This window comes from Lichenostomus cassidix, chromosome 1 (assembly GCF_008360975.1).
Source record: "Lichenostomus cassidix isolate B80296 chromosome 1, HeHo_3.0, whole genome shotgun sequence".
Taxonomy (NCBI): Eukaryota; Metazoa; Chordata; class Aves; order Passeriformes; family Meliphagidae; genus Lichenostomus; species Lichenostomus cassidix.
The window spans coordinates 5810485-5828462 of record NC_139479.1 but is presented as its reverse complement, the minus strand read 5'-3'; the positions used below and the strand labels follow the sequence as shown (position 1 = coordinate 5828462).

The following is a 17978-nucleotide window of genomic DNA, read 5'->3' as shown; positions in this document are numbered from 1 at the left end:
TCTATCCAGTGCCCAGGTGCCTTTTAAATATATTTGGTATATTTGACATGAAATTTTCAAATTTAAGTGCTATTTTAAAAGTTTAAATTTTCAAATTAAGCTGACATATGTGGCATTAGGGATCTGAAGTCAGCAGCAAATAGAGCTGTGTTACTAATTCTGTGTCAAATCCTACCACAGAGCTTTTCAGGTGAATTTTTTGGAAATTACAGAACTTCCTGAATTTCCAGAATATAAGTAAATTGAAACCAAGTAGCTACTGAGGTAGCTGTTGTATATTTGTGATTTGGCTGACTGGTTCCATAATGTAGATGTTGTGCCCTTTTACCACATTTATAGGTATCATATGACTGAGGAAGGGATGTGACATGAAAACAAAACCTGTTGTAAATGAAAAGGATGACAGACATAAACTATATTTTCAGTAATTTAGAATGTAAGTGCTGACTTTGGTGGCACAGTGAAAAATGGCCTGAGGTATTTCTGTATGAATAAAAGATACAAATCTGATCAACAGAGTATTTTGCTTTGAATGCTTTTGGTGCAAAGCCATATGACAGGACAGAAATCTCCCATCCCAATGTACCATTAAGCAAATTCATAGATTGTTGAGGTTCTTACTTGGCCACCATCCAGATTCCATTCAACACATTAGTTCTGTTTTACTCCAGCAGATCAAAAGGAGGTTTAACACCCCAGGTCACCATGCCAGGTGTCCTGTGTAAGTGTGTGACCAGTTAGCTGTGCTTAAGCTGTGCTTTCTGGCTGACAGTAACAGGCAGCAGGAACTTTGTTTCAATGCAAGTCAGAGCAAAAAAGTTTCTGTGCATTCTGCTCCTAGCTTTGGTTTGTCTCACAGTTCTGGTTAGAGGAGTATCTTGTTTTCTGGAATTTGACAGACTGAGAACCACAAGAGTCCTGGCTTCATTCTGGATATTACCTCTGACACAAGGAGCAGAGGTTTTGGAGACAGGCTGGTTGCTCAGTTTCTTTTACAGGACACAGTGAAACAGTTTTTTGAACCCCTCCATATACTTGAAAATTACCTACTCTCCTAATTTTAATTAAAAAGTTAATTCATTCCTTAATGAAGTACCACAGTCCTGCACTTTAAATGATGGATTGCCAGCCCCTGAATAGGAGTCAAGCCTGGTGCTGATGAGAATTAGCAGTGGTTTTTCATGATGTTTAATGCTTATTTCTATTATTTCACCTGTGGAAGGGAGGTGGCTTGGATGGTGTCTAAGGAAAGATTCTGGATTGGGTTGTCCCCACCTTCTCTATTTCTAAGACCATTCATGATGCAGCCAAACATCAAGGACTTTGGAATTAACATTTATATATATAAAATTCTTCCCTGTGAGGGTGGTGAGGCCCTGGCACAGTTTGCCCAGAAAAGCTGTGCCTTCCCCATGCCTGGAAGTGTCCAAGGCCAGGTCAGACAGAGCTTTGAGCAACCTGGTCTAGTGAAAGGTGTCCCTGCCCATAGTAGTGGTTTGGAGTTAAATGATCCTTAAGGTCCTTTCCAATTCAAACCATTCTGATTCTATGAAAGAAAACCAAATGTAAACATTCTGACTGTATGGTAGTATTTTAATGCATATATGTAAACAGATTTCTAAAGGGTAAATGACACAACAAATAACAAAAGTAAAAAATACTGTAGATCTGGAAAACATGCTCTATGTTGATAGACTTTTCTGAAACCTCCTGAGCCTGTAAATATGTTTTTCAAAGTGTGAATGTTAGGCACTAATATTTACCTAATTTGACATCTGGATTGCTGCCTCTGCTGTCATACTCTACAGTGAACTTCTGTTCATTTGCTTAACATCCATAGTCATGAACTACAAATCTTTTTCCCAATGCTAAATTTAAAATTTTTTCCTGATTGTTTTTCTTTTGCTGGACATGGATATTTTATTTATTTATATTATTTGTTTTCTTACCAGTTGTCTGCATTTCATGAACACCAATTAAAAATCTTTTCTACCAACTTCCCCTTGTTCCATTTGAAAGTATGTAATTGCTGCTTTAATTTTTCTTCCTGACTAGAATAAGGTTTAAAAAAAAACAGAGTTGTCTTTCATGATTCTGAGATTTCAAGAACTTGGTAGCATTTTAAAATTCTAGTAGGTATTTAATTGTTTAGAGTCTTCTTCCCAGTTGTCCCTTTAAAACACCAATGCTCATTACTGTGTACTCCTTGCTTAAAACAAATGTAATTAAGCCACAGTCGTTTGCATTTAGGTGGCCCCATTTATTTTAATACACTCTTCATCTGTTTGCCAGGGTGAAGTCTAATGTTGAATTATCTGAAAGCATATTTGTGGAAGAGGAGGCACAGAACAGTTGAACATTTAAAATACATTCACTTTAAAGCAAGTTTTGTTAGGGAATGAAAAGATAAATGCTGCCATTATTACAACATAATTCATCTATAGAGAAGTCTTAACCTTTAATATTACAAAACCACTCATACAGTTCACAGAAGTCAATAAAGACCCTGATCCCAACCTGGAAATGTGTTTTCTGGACCAACACCTGTTTATATAGGGAGTTGAAAATTGAGTGTTTCCAGACTTCAGGCACACCTAAACTATACAGCAGATAATAAGATGTCATACCTTCATTATCTAGGCATAATCTTTCTGATTCTACCTGTGGTGGGACTCTTACCAGGACAACAAATACCTTAAAAGAGGCAGTTCAAATATACCAAAAGAAGGAAAGAGGCAAAATTATACCAGCCACCAATTACTGATGATCTTTGTTTTTGTTACAAATTTCCTGGGAGGAATTAGTGTGGGGTTTTCTCAGATGTAGACTCAGATTCAAGTATTCCCCTTAAAAGCAGAATAGTCTGTAGTGAAAGAAGAATAATGCATGTATGAGGAGTGGACAAATTAATAATTTGCAATTTTCCCTCAATTATTTTAAGTAGTCAGTTTATATTAACTACTGTATTTATGGAAGTTATTCTCTTACTTTATATATACATCACTCATTAAAGCTTTCATATGCACTGTATGCAAAAAAAAATTCTGGAATTTTTGGTCAATGTGTTTGTGTGCTGTCAGTGCTGTGAAATCGTTGCTATTGGTGATCTGTTGTAAGCTCTATGATTAATCCATTTACTTTTTTCCTTTTGCAGAGAAAGTATCACTCTGCAAAGGAAGCTTATGAACAGCTTTTGCAGATCGAAAACCTTCCTGCACAAGTAAAAGCAACTGTCTTACAGCAGTTAGGTATGTAAAATTAACTTTTCATTTTCCTCTGTGTTACGTTTTTTCCATCTTTGCCTTCAGCAGTGTTTTTTAAGGCTTCATTTCCAAAGTGAGTCTTAGACACACTGCGCATGGTACGTGAGATTTTCACCCAAATAGAACATGTAGCAGTAGATAATCCAGTAAATAAGAGAGGAGGAAAATAATTAAATTTATAAAATTAAAAAGCTCTCGCTGCAGTATGTGTGTTAGATGTTGGGCAGTGAGAGGGTGGTCTTTCAGAGAAAGAGTGCAGCAGTTGGAATTCTGTGTTCTCTGTTCTGTCTCTGATAAGATCCCTTGAACAGACAGGCTAAAATGCACTAAATTCTCTAGAATTCTAGACTAGAAGAACATGGCAACTGAAAAATTCGCCTTTTCTTTTTCTTTAATTATATTGCGTAATGAAAATCTTATTTCGGTAACTAAAAGGTTTATCATCAGGTGCCTTAAAAAAACCCACATAAAAAGTGAAAAGGAATTATTTTTTTTTTAAATTATCATTTTCCATGTTTATTGAAAGCTGATAAATAATTCTTAAGACAAAAATTTCTAATAAGTGAGTAGATTAAAATGCTTTTGTCCTTTGTGTCATATAAAAGTATTTCCAGAATATTTTGTTAAAATTGTTCAGCCCAGAACAGAACTTCTTCATTCACCTTCTCCATGTTCTTCATCTAATTTATTATTCTAAATATTAATTTAGCCTGCTTATGCCCATTTTTATTTTTTTCCCTCTTCACATAGTGGTCATTTAACTCAGATTTGTAACTTATGGCCACAGTGCTTCCTTTCTCTGTAATGCAAGTTGTGTATGGAATTGGAGTGGGATAATCTGTGCTTTGTGACAAAATGTCAAAATCAGTGGGCTAATTTTGAGTCATCTCAGTGGAATCACAAGTGGAAACTGCTGGAGGAGTTTGCTGCAGTACTCTGGCTGCTGCTCTTTTTGCTGTCACAGGACAGTGTTGCTTACATCTCAATAAGCCCTTTGAATTTATTTTTTTTTTTTAGCTTGGTATTATGTCACCTAGTATAAATTGTCAGCAGTTTGATCCAGAAAGGCTGTGCATCTGATCAGTGGAAGACAGGCTTCTCAAAAGAGCTGACCAGTTCTTTTTCAACTGTTTGATGTACATTGCCACAATAGAGGCAAAGGCACATGGTTGTATTCATGAAATCCTGCCACAGGTCTCTGCGTTGGCAGTAAGAGCAGTGACTTTGAGAATTGTCTGCTGTCTGAAAACTGGATTAACTCTCTTTATTCAATCAGCATGGGTCACCCAGTTTTGTTGTGTGGGTAGCTTCTATGTGGAGAAAGGGATAGAGTGGTCTTAACTGGAACACTGAAGGAATAATGCCATTTCCTTTGCTCTTCTCTCTTTACAGTGGTATTTATCAGAGTCTGGTGTTTATCGCAGATTTAGTCTTTAGCAGCTGGTAATAAAAACACCTCCTCAGGAAGCACGGTCTGAGTGGTGCACTGCTGCTTAGAAAAAATAATAGAAAATACCTGCCATCTGCCAGCATGCTACTTGCAAAACCCAGTCAAAATATATTTGTATTTCTATATTGAACTCTTTTCTTTTTCTTCTTCTTCTTCTTTTTTTTTTTTACTCCTGAGAGAAAAATCAGTTTGGCATGAAAATAGCCTTTGTTTATTTTCCTTAGCTAGTTAATGTTTATTGAGTGACATTTGGAATTCAGGCTAGTTCAGATGTCTTGTGTGAGAATTACTGAAATCTTTGCTCGTGTTTCTGATTTCCAAAGCTGTGGCTGTGGAGGAGAGCCCTGTGATTCCCAGATAAACACATATCCAGTTGAGCAGGTGCTTGCTGACTAGTTCAGGTAGACATCACAGTAAGATCTGTACAGTTGAATAAGGGCAGTTTGTTTCTTCTTCCTTTTTGCTGTTCCATTTGCTTTCCAGACAACAATTCTTTTCACCACTTTGCCAAAAATTGTATTAAATTTATGAGTCTGAAGAACAAATCTGTCCCAGTATTCTTTCTCCAGCTGAACTCAACTGTTACATAAGGAAGAGTGTAAGAACAACATAAGCATCTGCTCTTAGAGCTCCCAAAGTCCTCCCCCAGTTGTTTTTGGCTAGGGACGTTCCTGGGTGGTGTCCATGGAATTGGATGAGACATCTGAGGTGCTGAAATGAGGAAGAGGTTCATCTCTTTAGAGACAGTCATGTTTACTGAGGAAAGAGTGATTGCTACAAGTTCAGCATGAGAATGATTGATAAGCATGAAAAAAGACTCATGAGCTAGGCTATCACACCAGAGGGATTTGTTACAAATGAAGTTGAAAAGATCTGCAAAACAGCGTGGAACATTTATGAAATATGGACAAGGTCTGTGGTTTTGTGTATCCTATTAAAAATGTCCCAGGAGTGGAAGAGTAGCCAATATGGTGGTTGAGAATTGGAGATAGGTCTTGCAGATGGGAAACTGCACAGTTTAGCAAGGATTTTCCATAACCTTCTTTATGTACATTTTTCATTTTATGCTCAAGAACAGATGCAGTTACTTTACCTGTGCTATTCTAGTGGAAAATTTTGTTTGCTCTCCGTTTCTTGCTTTCTGCCTTTTTCAACTCCCTGTGCAGGAAGATAAAATTGGGAAGCAACCCTTGTTTCAGCAGTGAAACTAGATAGGGATTGCTGGTTCTCATTTCTGTCTTCTAGAAATAGACTTTTTTTTTATCAGTGAACCTCAGTAAAGATCTCCCGAAGATACAACATGTTATCTTTCAATCCAGCAAGGCTCTGATGAAACAGAAAATAGGCACACAATGTTTCTAAAGATAGAGGAAATTGTTTTATGTCTTTTTTTACCCTTGTTCATAATCCCTGAACTATTTTCTTTATCTCAGGCTTTGTCTGGAACAGCTCCTGGTACATATATCCTTAATGTACAGTTACTCAGGTGAATTCCAATAACCAACCTCACAGAAGCCTTTTTTTCTTAAAGCATGAGTATTTTCCGTAGGCTTAAGAACTTCAGAGACTTGGGATTTGAATCAGAATCATGGCTTGTTTATTAATTTAATGACAAAAAGTTGTGTTATGTCTCTGCAAAAATCACTGGGGTTTTTTTTTTTTCCTTCCGTGATCAGTAGATTTTTGACTTTATTGATTTTCAGTCAAGATAAAGTACTTTTTTCAACACTGTAACCACTTGACTCTTAACCTGACATTTCTTCCAGTCCATGAAATATTCGAACTTCTGCTTGTTACCACAATTTTCCAGTGATATTTCTTAAACCACCTCAGGCAAATGTTGTTCAGTAGATGAGATTTTGTTCTCGACTGCCTTTGTTGAAGTTTGGAAGTTTGCAGTTCACTTGCAGAAGTGGTGTGGTGTCCATTAACAAGTGTGAACCCGTTGGAATTAAAAACTGAGCTGTATAGAACAGGTAGAATAAAAAACATTAAGGAAAATACAATTACAGAAAGTGAAGTAAGTAATACTCATCAGTTCAGTTCTCAGTCTTGCCTGTCCGTGTAATTTGACTTCATCAAAAAAGCACAAGCTTAGGGTGCTGAAGTTAAGCTCACAGAGATTTTGAATGGACAGGCAGTGCAGGAGTCTGTCAATAACCAGAACTTTCTACAAACCTAGGGTGTTTTATGAAATTGTTATCACAGTGTTCCCCAGGGGTCTATTTGTGGATGGGACACTATAACACACAGGGACAGTCCTTTGTCACATCTTACATTTTACAGATGCTGTCTGCAAAGCAGTGGCTTGTTAAGACAAATAGATGGATGTTGAGCAAACAGCAAGACATTGCTGGGCACTGTGGTATGCAGTGATTTCAGCAAGCCAGCTGCTGGCCACAAAAGATTTCCTTGTTTGTACTGATTGTATGAACAGCAGTGAGATGGTTTTGTGGCTGCTTGAAGGAATTCCATCTGAGCATAGAGGCAGCTGAGGAGCAGCTGGAGAAGGTGATGAAGGTGCTTTATTTGAGGTGGTAACCAAGCCTTGCATCAGTGCTGGAGCAAAGATGCATTTTAATAGCATGTAAAATATTATTGGGGAGGATGGGTTGTGGGAGACCTTTCAAGTGGGGATGAATAATTTGTCTAATGTAATGAAAGAAGAAAAGGCATTTGAAAGAATATGATATGTGGTTAGATTAATTTGTTATGGATATGAGAGGTGATTGCTTTTGTCAAGGTGAATGGAAGGTATGTTGTATTAATGAAGAGGAAATTACAATGTACAAAAGGTTTACGTGGTGATGCAAAAATTCTAAATCCAGATGTGGATATGGGACAAATGCAAGGATTGAGAAGAAAAGGAGTAAGCAACATAATTTGTAGATGTTATATGTGTTATATATGGATAGATGTATAGATACATAGATAACATTGTTGCTGTGTGTGACAGGGAAAATGGTGAGAAGGTGTCCTTGTTCGGAGGAGAAAAGAGTTAACATTCACTTTTATAGCAGAAGATTGAGCAGTTCATAATTGTGCTACTAATCTCTTATAAAATTATTTAAACCCAAAAAAGTGCTTTAAAAGTACATGAAAGTAATTTTAACTTTGGGTCCTTTCTGTACTGTAATTTTCATACAGAACTTCAAAAGTTTTCAAAACTTCATAGTGTTACATTTAAGTGGTTTTATTTCTTTATATTCTTATTTCTAAAGAGATGGTAATGCTACGAAGTCCTGCTGTGCCAGAGTGTTAAATGGTCTTGGGAAATTTCACTTCTCCCATTTGTGTATTGTTTTTGTAGGCTGGATGCATCACACCGTGGATCAGCTTGGAGACAAGGCAACCAAGGAAAGCTATGCTATACAGTATCTCCAGAAATCTCTAGAAGCAGATCCTAATTCTGGTCAATCCTGGTATTTCCTTGGAAGGTGAGAAAAGACTTCATAGACACTGGAATTATATTTGTAAATTTTTTTGAGGATGCTCATTATTGTGAGTACCCTCCACTGTTCTTCTTCTTAATCCTTTCAGAGGAAAAATGAAGGGAAAGTATGTATGTATCTACTGAAGTCTTAAGTTTTCTGGGAAGTGTATAAAAAGATAAGGTGCTAACATATTTGGGATGAATATAGATTAGAAGTTGAAATGAAGTATGTTACCCTAGTGGCTCTGCTTTTTTTGTAGTTATTATTCAGTCTACACATCTACAGTAATCTGAATATATCCTGCCTGGTTTTACCTGTTTCTCTTCCTCCATCTTCTGTTCTCTCCCTCTTTTTATAAATCCTCTGCGAATGTTGTTACTTTTCTTCATACCTTTTTCATGATTATTTCTCTCTTTATTTTCTCAGAATCTCCCTCCTAATCTCAGTTTTCACACTAAAAAACAAGTGTTTTCCTAGATAGACATCTATTTATAAAGGGCATGCACAGCAGTGTATAGCTCAGACCATTCTAATGTCTATTTAAGTATTCAATTCATTTTGTAGACTTTGACAGTATTTTTTACTCGAAGAATAACATTCCCAGATGTAAATCATACAAATTTAATGAGTTTTTCTGGTCTCCTTTCTAAAAAAATTGAGTACTGTACTTAAACCAGCAGTGACTATTGAAATACTCAGGTTTTGGAGAAAGCTTTGAGGGAGACTCAAATCCATATGTGAACACGTCAGTTCTGTTGAGGAATACATCAAAAAAGAATGAGGCAAAAATAAAATTATTATCCTAACCTCAGTATGTTCCAGCTGACATTCTTGGGGGTTCTGGTCACATATAACTAGAACCTATTTTTGATTTTGTCATGCTAATAATAATATTCCTCCAGCTGTTCTGTGAGACAGGGCTCTTCAGCCAGCCAGCACCAGCACCGAGTGTGAGGGACAGAGGGAAGTGTGGAGGGAAAAGGGAAAATGAGCCAGGAAACATCTAGTGCATCTTATCTTCCACTGGGGCTAAAATCCTGGTTTTAGTTCAATACTCCCATTCCAGGGGCCTTGAGCAGGTTGAGTTCTCAGGCAGGACAGAGCTGGGGCTCCACACACACTGCTGCTGTGCTCTGCTCTCAGCTGGTCAGGGTCAAGCCTAGGACCATGCAGACAAGGGGGAGAAATTCAGGAAATGAGGTGGAAAATTTAGTGGGAGCATTTATTTTGCTTCACAAGGGAGGACAAATGTTTCTGTGCCTCATTTCTCCAGTCCATATGCTGGCAGGAGAAGAACAGGGTAATGGGGCTGTGCATTCACTCTTTTTTCTTTCCTCATGTATTCCCTTGTGTTACTCCTGCCTCTGCTGCTTGTCCAAACCAGATAGAAATTGGTTTGAAGCTGTCTTTCAAAAATACACTACCACTACTCTCCTCTCCCATTGGAAAAGCTCATCCCCCCAAGTTTTGTGGGGCTTATGTTAGTGCTACCCTACTGAGAAGCTTTATGTGTGTGATATACAGGCAAAGTGAAATGTGTCTGTTGGACATTGGGTCAAATTGTCATTAAAATGATCTGAAACATTGCATTCAGACTTAATGGATGTTTTTAGGCAAAGTAATGCTATATTTTATTGTATTCTTTTCCTAGTGTGCCTCAAAAATACTTGAAAGAGTGGAGTGTGTTTGACAAATCTTTGCCTGTACTGTTCTGCTTTTTATTATTTACTAGAATAATTTTTCTATTGTTATGTATGTGTTTTGAAAGTTGTCAGGTCTTTTTCCAACAGGGAAACTTGTTACAAACAATACAGCTATCATTGTAACAGTTCATGTACAGTTAATGTAAACAGTTACTAGTGTAATCAACAGTTACAGTTGATTAAACTAATAAATACATATAGGTATTTGGCTTTATTAAGATATAGATCTTGGCTTTATTTGGAGCTTTTAATTTTAAAACTGTAGGTGTTATTCCCTGTGGTATAATTGTAGTTCTCTTTAATGCCAGAATACCTTTGAATTTGTACATGAGAAATTTAAAGTAAGACATATAAAAAACCCACAGTATCCCACAATTTTTCACAAAATTTGGTGCTCTGTGTGTGCAGTACAAGTAACTGGTTTGTTGTTTGTTACTTGAACATGATTGAGAAGCAGGAAATGCACATAAAAGGCTTCCCAGGCAGTCAGGAACCAAATGATTGAGTTGGTCAGTATTGCTCAATAATTCTGTCTTGTAGAACATTAAGTTTTATAACCATTTGTTTGATGAAATAGGTAACTTAATTGTTTCACTGTAATGCTATCTGTAGTTAAATACTGTTTTTATAGATAATATATCACAAGTGAAAGAAATGCAAGTCTTTCAAATGTGGTATGAGTATTTTCCTTACAAATGTAGTAATCCAGGGTTTAAGTAGTTTTATTGTACCTAAATGAGTAATCAGTAATACATGTTAAGATGTTTTGAGTCTGCTTATGCCTGGCCTTCAGAAACAGCAAATGTTGAGTGTGTATTTGCATGACTTAACATTTATCAGATCAGTCTTGGTAAGCCATGCTCAATGATTACCTTCTGTAAACCTTACCAAAGTTCTTTTTTTCTTCTCCCAGGTGCTATTCAAGTATTGGGAAAGTTCAGGATGCCTTTATATCTTACAGGCAATCTATTGATAAATCAGAAGCAAGTGCAGATACATGGTGTTCAATAGGGTAAGAATGATACAGGGTAATACAATTATATAATTCTGGGCAAATGTGTAGAAGTAAAGAATATTAGCTTTTTAACTCTTATTGTGAACTTAGAGGGACTGTAAAGTTTTTTTTATTTATACTTCCATGTTGTCAGACTTGCCTGATTTGAAGTTTAAATAATGCATTTATATTTGCTTTCTCAATTTTTTAAAATACTGAATACGTTATGTCAGTGAATTCTGCACATTAAAATTTTATACATTTCTTCTTATTACCATGGGTTTTATAATGCTAACGTTTATTAAGGGATTGGTGGGGGGAGGTGTATATTTGAGTTGTTTATTTCTTGGCTTTGTCATTAATTCTCCACTTCACTAATCTTTCTATTCAGTGTGCTGTACCAACAGCAAAATCAGCCTATGGATGCTTTACAGGCCTATATCTGTGCTGTACAATTGGACCATGGCCATGCTGCAGCCTGGATGGACCTAGGCACACTCTATGAGTCCTGCAACCAGCCTCAGGATGCCATTAAATGCTACTTAAATGCAACTAGGAGCAAAAATTGTAGTAATACCTCTGCACTTGCAGCACGGATAAAGTATTTACAGGTAAAACGAACGTTTTAAGAATCGGGAAATACTCTTCCAAGCAGGCAGCAGAGGGGAGGGGAGAAGTCACACACGAGTTTAACTTGCAGTTGTTTGTGGTGTGTATAACCTGTTCTCATGTGTACTGTAAGCATATCATAGCCTGTAATATTTTATTTCTTCATTTTTAAGTGGAACTTAATTCCTTATAAAACCCTATTTTGCACATTTAATCAAAGCATACTGTTTTACATCGTTTTGCTTTTTTCTTTGTATTTGTCTACATTTTTAAGTTCTCATAACATATAGTGAGAATACGCAACACACTATCTTTCACTCTTGTTTGCAATTTCAGAAAAAAGGAATTATGAGACCTCTGAATCCAGAGCTCATCTTTGTTCTGATTCTCACAAAGGTTTATATTCTGGTTACCCTCTTTATACTTAGCACCTTTCTAAACCCCAAAATTTTAAATCTATCCTCTCTTTAAGACATAATTAGCTACAGCATTTAGGAAGATTTCATGGACTTGCTCTTACTAAAGTAGGCTTGTGTTAAATTTGCTTTTTACATAATTTTTCCTAGGCTCAGTTGTGTAACCTTCCACAAGGTAGTCTACAGAATAAAACTAAATTACTTCCTAGTATTGAGGAGGCATGGAGCCTACCAATCCCCGCAGAGCTTACCTCCAGGCAGGGTGCCATGAACACAGCACAGCAGGTGAGAAGTTGGGTTATGTTCTGCAGGTGCCCAGCTTTAAGGGTTCTTTACAATCGGTAGTGGTCAAGCTTATTTTATTGAGCACAGGATTGGCTTTTATTAAAAGAAGCCTTTGATTTATTTGCAGAGGGATATTTAGATCAAGGAACTCCCTATAATGTGGGAGAAATATGGGGGTACCAATTTAGAACCTTTGTGGATTTTCATGATTTTAAAAGATTTCATCTTAAATAGAAATGCTGCAGTGGTTTTAATAATCCCGTGAAAGGTACACATTCCTCCATTGATGACCATATGGAAACTGATTTTTCAGTTATTGAGATCAGCTTCAGAATATCTACTCGGCCCTTTTAATATATGTGGGCTGTTAAAATTATAAAATTTAAAGGAAAGCATTAAGAATATATAGAACCATATTTTTGTCTTCCTTCTGTGATTCTTAGGCTTGTAAACCTCATCATCCAAATACTGAACCTGTACTAGGCCTCACTCAAACACCAATTTCACAGCAATCCTTGCCACTACACATGATTCCTTCTAGCCAAGTAGATGACCTGACCAGTCCTGCCAAGAGGAAAAGAACATCTAGTCCAACAAAGGTATATATTCTGATGAACTGGAGCCCCCTACCAAAATTATATGGAAATATGCATTAAAATGATGCAGCATGCACAGAATTTGTGCTGTAAATTTTAATCCTTTGGCATCAAGGTGGGGAATGTTTTTAGAAATTTTAAAAAAACATTTTTCAGTGATGTGTTTAATCAGATTCCAGCTCAGCCAGGAGGTGCATAAGGGCAGTGCAGATTGGTGTCACTATACTGCAGTCGTAGTTATGTCAGTGAGGAAGTACAGTTGCAGTCTGATGATTGAGAGGGAGACAATCATGTCATCCTGTCTATTGCCTTTGCTTATATTTAGAATTCAAGTGTTTCATCATCATGTAATAGTGTTACAATAGATAAAGTATTCAGTTTAAAAAGTAGCATACATTTAAGTTAACTGCATAATTTGATTTGCTTGTTTCTCCTTATGGTATTAGGTATCATTAAGTTTTTTCTCAGACTCTGATACTGTTGGGGATGGTAGAATGAGACCTGGTGTATTTTAGTACATTCTTACTGTTATATTATATATTCTTATATTATTATTGAAACAATGCCTAGTTCTTTCATAAATAAGATAAAATCTAGATAGTAAAAGAAATTACATTGGCCCTTTGATAGTCACTCATTTTAATGTAATGTTTTCTCTCAGAATACTTCAGATGTTTGGAGCAGTGGCCATACAGTGTCACATCCTCCTGTACAGCAACAAATTCATTCTTGGTGCTTGACACCACAGAAATTACAGGTGGGTATGGGAGATCTTCAGAAGCTCTGTTACATTTTTTGTTCCTCTCCTTCTTCCTTTTAAGAAAATAAATCTGGGACATGTTCTAGCTTCACATTTCTGAAATTCAGTGTGAAATACTTCCCAAATATTTCCCAGGGTGTAGTTCAAGTTCTTCCAATATTTATGGCCTTTCTATGTGAGATTAGTTGTATAGTAAACTAAATTATCTCTAGCAGAAACTGAACACTTGTGTTGTATGAATTCTGTAATTTATGCAGTAACAGCATGCAGTAACTCTTTTTTCTTACGATACTTTAAAGACAGATAGGCAAATTGTCATACCTTGTGTTGCAAAGTGAGTTTTGGGGTGATATTGAAAGAAGTATTATAATACCATCTCTTTTCTTCTGAGGGTAGCTTCTTGTATCAAATTGCATAAACAAACAAGCACATTCTACAAAATGGTAACTAATGAAATCTGCTGCTGCTTTTCTGTATTTTATGTTACCTAATACAATTATATGAAATGCTAGATTTTAGTTAGAAAATCCTGTTTCAGGTGTTTTTTGTTGGGAAGTTATCTTTTCTCTTAAATTCATTAGGGCATGCAGTGAGCTTCAGGAGAAAATCCATGTATTGAAAATCAGGCCCTGCTGGAAACCTTTACCCATGTATTGCAGATACTACTTTGGATGCAAAGAGAAATAGAAGAGAGCACAGTGCAGAGGCAGAAGGCTTTCTCATTAACTGAGCAATGTTCTCCTCATTTCCACTATAGTTCTTCAGCTGCTTCTCTGTCTGAACAATATTGGCTTTATTATACAGTGTTATTTTCCCTCCCTCTTCCTCCTCTCTCCCCATCCCTTTGGTCCTTCCTCAATCATCCTTCTGTATCTCTCTCTCTCTCCCTCAGCATTCTCATTATTTTTCTCTGCTTATTTTATATTTTACTGCTTTTTCCCCTTTTCAGTCTCACTTTTTTCCAGATCCAACTTCCTCCTCTAAGCAGAACCCCAGTAGGCCTCTCTTGAGTACAGTAGACTGGATGTACTGGCAATAGCTTGACAAAGTTCCAGCAAATATAAATAGGAGAGCCAAAAATGTATGATGCAATAGAAGAGTGAATAAAAAAGCCTTTATTGCATCTTCAAAGCTGGCCTTTCAAAACTGGCAACTCGAAGCCAGGATGGATATGGCATGATATATATACATACATATATATGTGTGTGTATATATATATATATAATATTCATTGCACTCCCCTCCAGAGGGAATTCAGAATGGAAGGTACTGTTAATCCAGCGATTTTGGCATGAACCATCTTCATCTGCTTTTCAAGTCATACCTCTTAGCAGCAGCAGACTTACTGAGAGAATGATGAGGGGTGCTGAGTATTTTAAAATAAATGCAGAGATCAGATTTTTGGTAATAGTCACCTAAATTTATCAGTTGCAAATGAGATCAGTATCGTAACTTAATTCTGTAATTAAATAATACAATATTCTGGGAGTTTTTATATTGTCAGGAGAAGTTTTCATGTCTGCCTGTATGTTTAATTCACTTTGTGATGAGCAGTATTAATAAAAGAAGAGCACAATACAAAAAAGGTGTTAAAATATACATAATTGTAAGAATTCTGTATAATTATGCTTGAGTGTCATTTTCGTTTATGGTGCCAGCACACTTAATTTTAGTGTGGTAATAATAATTATACACTCAAATCATTTACAGTCTCTTTAGTTTTAGTAACTAGTAATAAGGTTTGTTTGCAGGAGAGTCTATGGAAAGACATTTGAGTCTGCAATAGAAATCTTGATTATTTTCAGCTTTACAAGTCTTCTCTTCATGGATACTTTTTACTGTTTTATGCAAGAAAGTTATTAAAAAGCCCATGTAGTTCTAATGATTATAAACCACACTGCTGTTTTTTTAGCACTTGGAACAGCTGCGTGCAAACCGAAATAATCTAAATCCAGCACAGAAACTTATGCTGGAACAGCTGGAGAGTCAGTTTGTCTTGATGCAGCAACACCAGCAGGTGAGAACAAAAATATTTTTCTTATCTACAACACTTTTTTCTGTAATGGAGTCTGTTGTGTTTCTGACTTCTAAAGAATTTCTGTTGTATAAAGTTCTCACACCCTTTGCTGCATTTTGTTAATTCCTTTTTTTTGTATAAAGGGTAGTTGTGGATTAGTGGTTGAAACACGAGTTCAGCTGTGTTTTATTATAGGGCAACTGGTTACTGTAAAATTTTCAAGCCACACTGGCAAACTAAAGTGAGTGGACATGTCTAAAAGCAATCTTGGAAATACCTAGCTGTAGTAAACATTATTGCAGCTTTTCTCTTGTCCTGTCATTGTTCACTTCTCTCTCTCTCTGTCAGCATCAGCAGTAAAACACTCAAACTGAAGGGCCAAGAAAAATGTGTGCTGATAGCTTTAGTTAAAATTTACTCAGCATTTTATGAGCCTTACAGTCATCTTGGTTCTCAAAAGCAACTGTGAAGATCTTAAAATGAGTATAAAATAGCAACTGACCGCTAAAGTATGCAAACCTTGTACGATCCTTCCTTTCTCCGTGCCGCAGCCAATGTTGTTGTGCTTTGTTCCTGTTCCACTAGATGAGACAAACAGGAGTTGCACAGGTACGATCTACTGGAATTCCTAACGGGCCAACAGCTGATTCATCACTGCCTACAAACTCTGTCTCTGGCCAGCAGCCGCAGGTTGCTCTGACCAGAGTGCCTAACGTCGCTCAGCGTGGAATCCGTCCCGCCTGCCCCGGGCAGCCTATGGCTAATGGACCCTTTCCAGCAGGCCCCATTCCCTGCAGCACAGCAAGAACGCTGGGTAGTACAGACACTATTTTGATAGGCAATAATCACATAACAGAAAGTGGAAGTAATGGAAACGTGCCTTACCTGCAGCGAAACGCACTCTCTCTACCTCATAACCGCACAAACCTGACCAGCAGCGCAGAGGAGCCGTGGAAAAACCAACTATCCAACTCCACTCAGGTACAGCTTCAGTTTGATCATAAAGTGCACTCGGGAGCCTTCCTGGGCGAGTCACTGTTGGAAGGCTCTCACCTGTAAAAGCACATTTTCCTTAGAGTTGGTGGCGTAGATTTAAATAAAACAGAGGTTAAACCTGCACACTATATTGTTAAAAATCTGTGTATTAAGTGAACTCTGTTCAGTATAAAGGAAATTATCATAAATCAAAGAGGGCAGTTCCATAGTGTTCAGCTGCTTACCTTTGCCAGAGGAGTTTTTTAAAAAGGAATATTTGTACATATTTTTGTTGCTTCTTTAATGTGAAATGTTGTGATTTTGTTTTTCATGTAGGAGGAGTGTGCATATTTCATGGGAAGCTGAATGTTGTAGTTACTTTTGGCATAACATTGTCGCCATGATGTAATCATTACCATATTTTGTTTCCGTGTGGTCTTTAAAAATTAATATCTGGCATTCAGTACTACAGTGTTGCTTCCAGAAAAGTGTTATAATGCCAGTAAGAATCCATAGGGATTAAAGTGTGTGAGTAAGGGTGTTCTGTGTATGTGTTAGAACTTGAAGATAGAGGGCTTTTTATAACTCCAGCATAAATGTTTTTCTTCAAGACATACCTTGTGGATTTAATGAAGAGTGCTATAGGAAGATACCATAGTGGTTTAATTTGCTTTACCAGATGGGTTATACAGTTGATTCAATATTTTTTTCCCTCAAAATTGCCTGCATTTCTTGTTTAATTAATATTGGATGTTACTTTAATGCTGAAGAATTGACAGTGGGCTTACATACATAAATACTTAACTGCACATACACTGCAGCAGAGGCTGAGATAACACTGGAACATCTTGTGTAAAACATGATTATTCAAGACTAAAACAGTGTTATGATTTTCAAAAGTTTCCTCTAAATAAGCACTGCTGTTTTTAAACATGGCAGGGGATTGTGAAGCCTGTGCACCTCACTGCCTCTTGCTTAAATGAGAATTCACTTTTATATTTTCTCTGTGTAAAAGTTCTGCACTAGTGTGCTACTGTCCATAAAATGGGCAAGTAATAAATTGCAATAGGAGCTGGCTCTTTTCCATGGAGATGATACTTTGGAAAGGCAAGGAAGGCTTGTGGTGCCATTTCCTGTGCCCATTGCATCAAGGTCTCAGCAGTTTGTGAGTCTCTAACATTCTCCACAGGTACCAAATGAACTCTTGATTTAAAGAACTATTTATCAGTAATTAAGCTCCATAGAGGAATTAAGAAATTTCATATACAGGTGTAACATGCATAATGCAGTTTATAATTAACAAAAACATTTTGCCTATAATAGGTGTAGCAGCCCTTCTAAAAGACAAGTGAAAACCAGACTAGGAGGAAACTTGATCACCGTTGGGATCCTCCAAAGTGGATCCTTTCCAAAATAAAATCTCAGTTACAAGTAAATACAAAAATGGATTCTTCTCAGCAATTTTTTTTTTTGCAT

General features: G+C 36.8%; 1 protein-coding gene across 14 annotated transcripts in view; it reads left to right on the top strand.

Moving 5' to 3' along the window:
• The window catches only part of KDM6A (lysine demethylase 6A), a 150757-nt gene that overhangs the window by 95757 nt on the left and 37022 nt on the right, over positions 1-17978 (top strand). For 4 of the 14 annotated variants that reach the window (XM_085047716.1, XM_085047667.1, XM_085047570.1 and 1 more), the window contains exons 9-18: positions 1953-2018; positions 3155-3248; positions 8024-8150; positions 10764-10862; positions 11236-11455; positions 12020-12154; positions 12598-12753; positions 13412-13507; positions 15423-15527; positions 16113-16508. In XM_085047716.1, coding sequence (XP_084903842.1) covers positions 1953-2018; positions 3155-3248; positions 8024-8150; positions 10764-10862; positions 11236-11455; positions 12020-12154; positions 12598-12753; positions 13412-13507; positions 15423-15527; positions 16113-16508 — 1494 coding nt within the window. The remainder of the gene's footprint in view (positions 1-1952; positions 2019-3154; positions 3249-8023; positions 8151-10763; positions 10863-11235; positions 11456-12019; positions 12155-12597; positions 12754-13411; positions 13508-15422; positions 15528-16112; positions 16509-17978) is intronic. The other 10 variants (XM_085047637.1, XM_085047965.1, XM_085048015.1 and 7 more) reach the window with 7 other exon arrangements.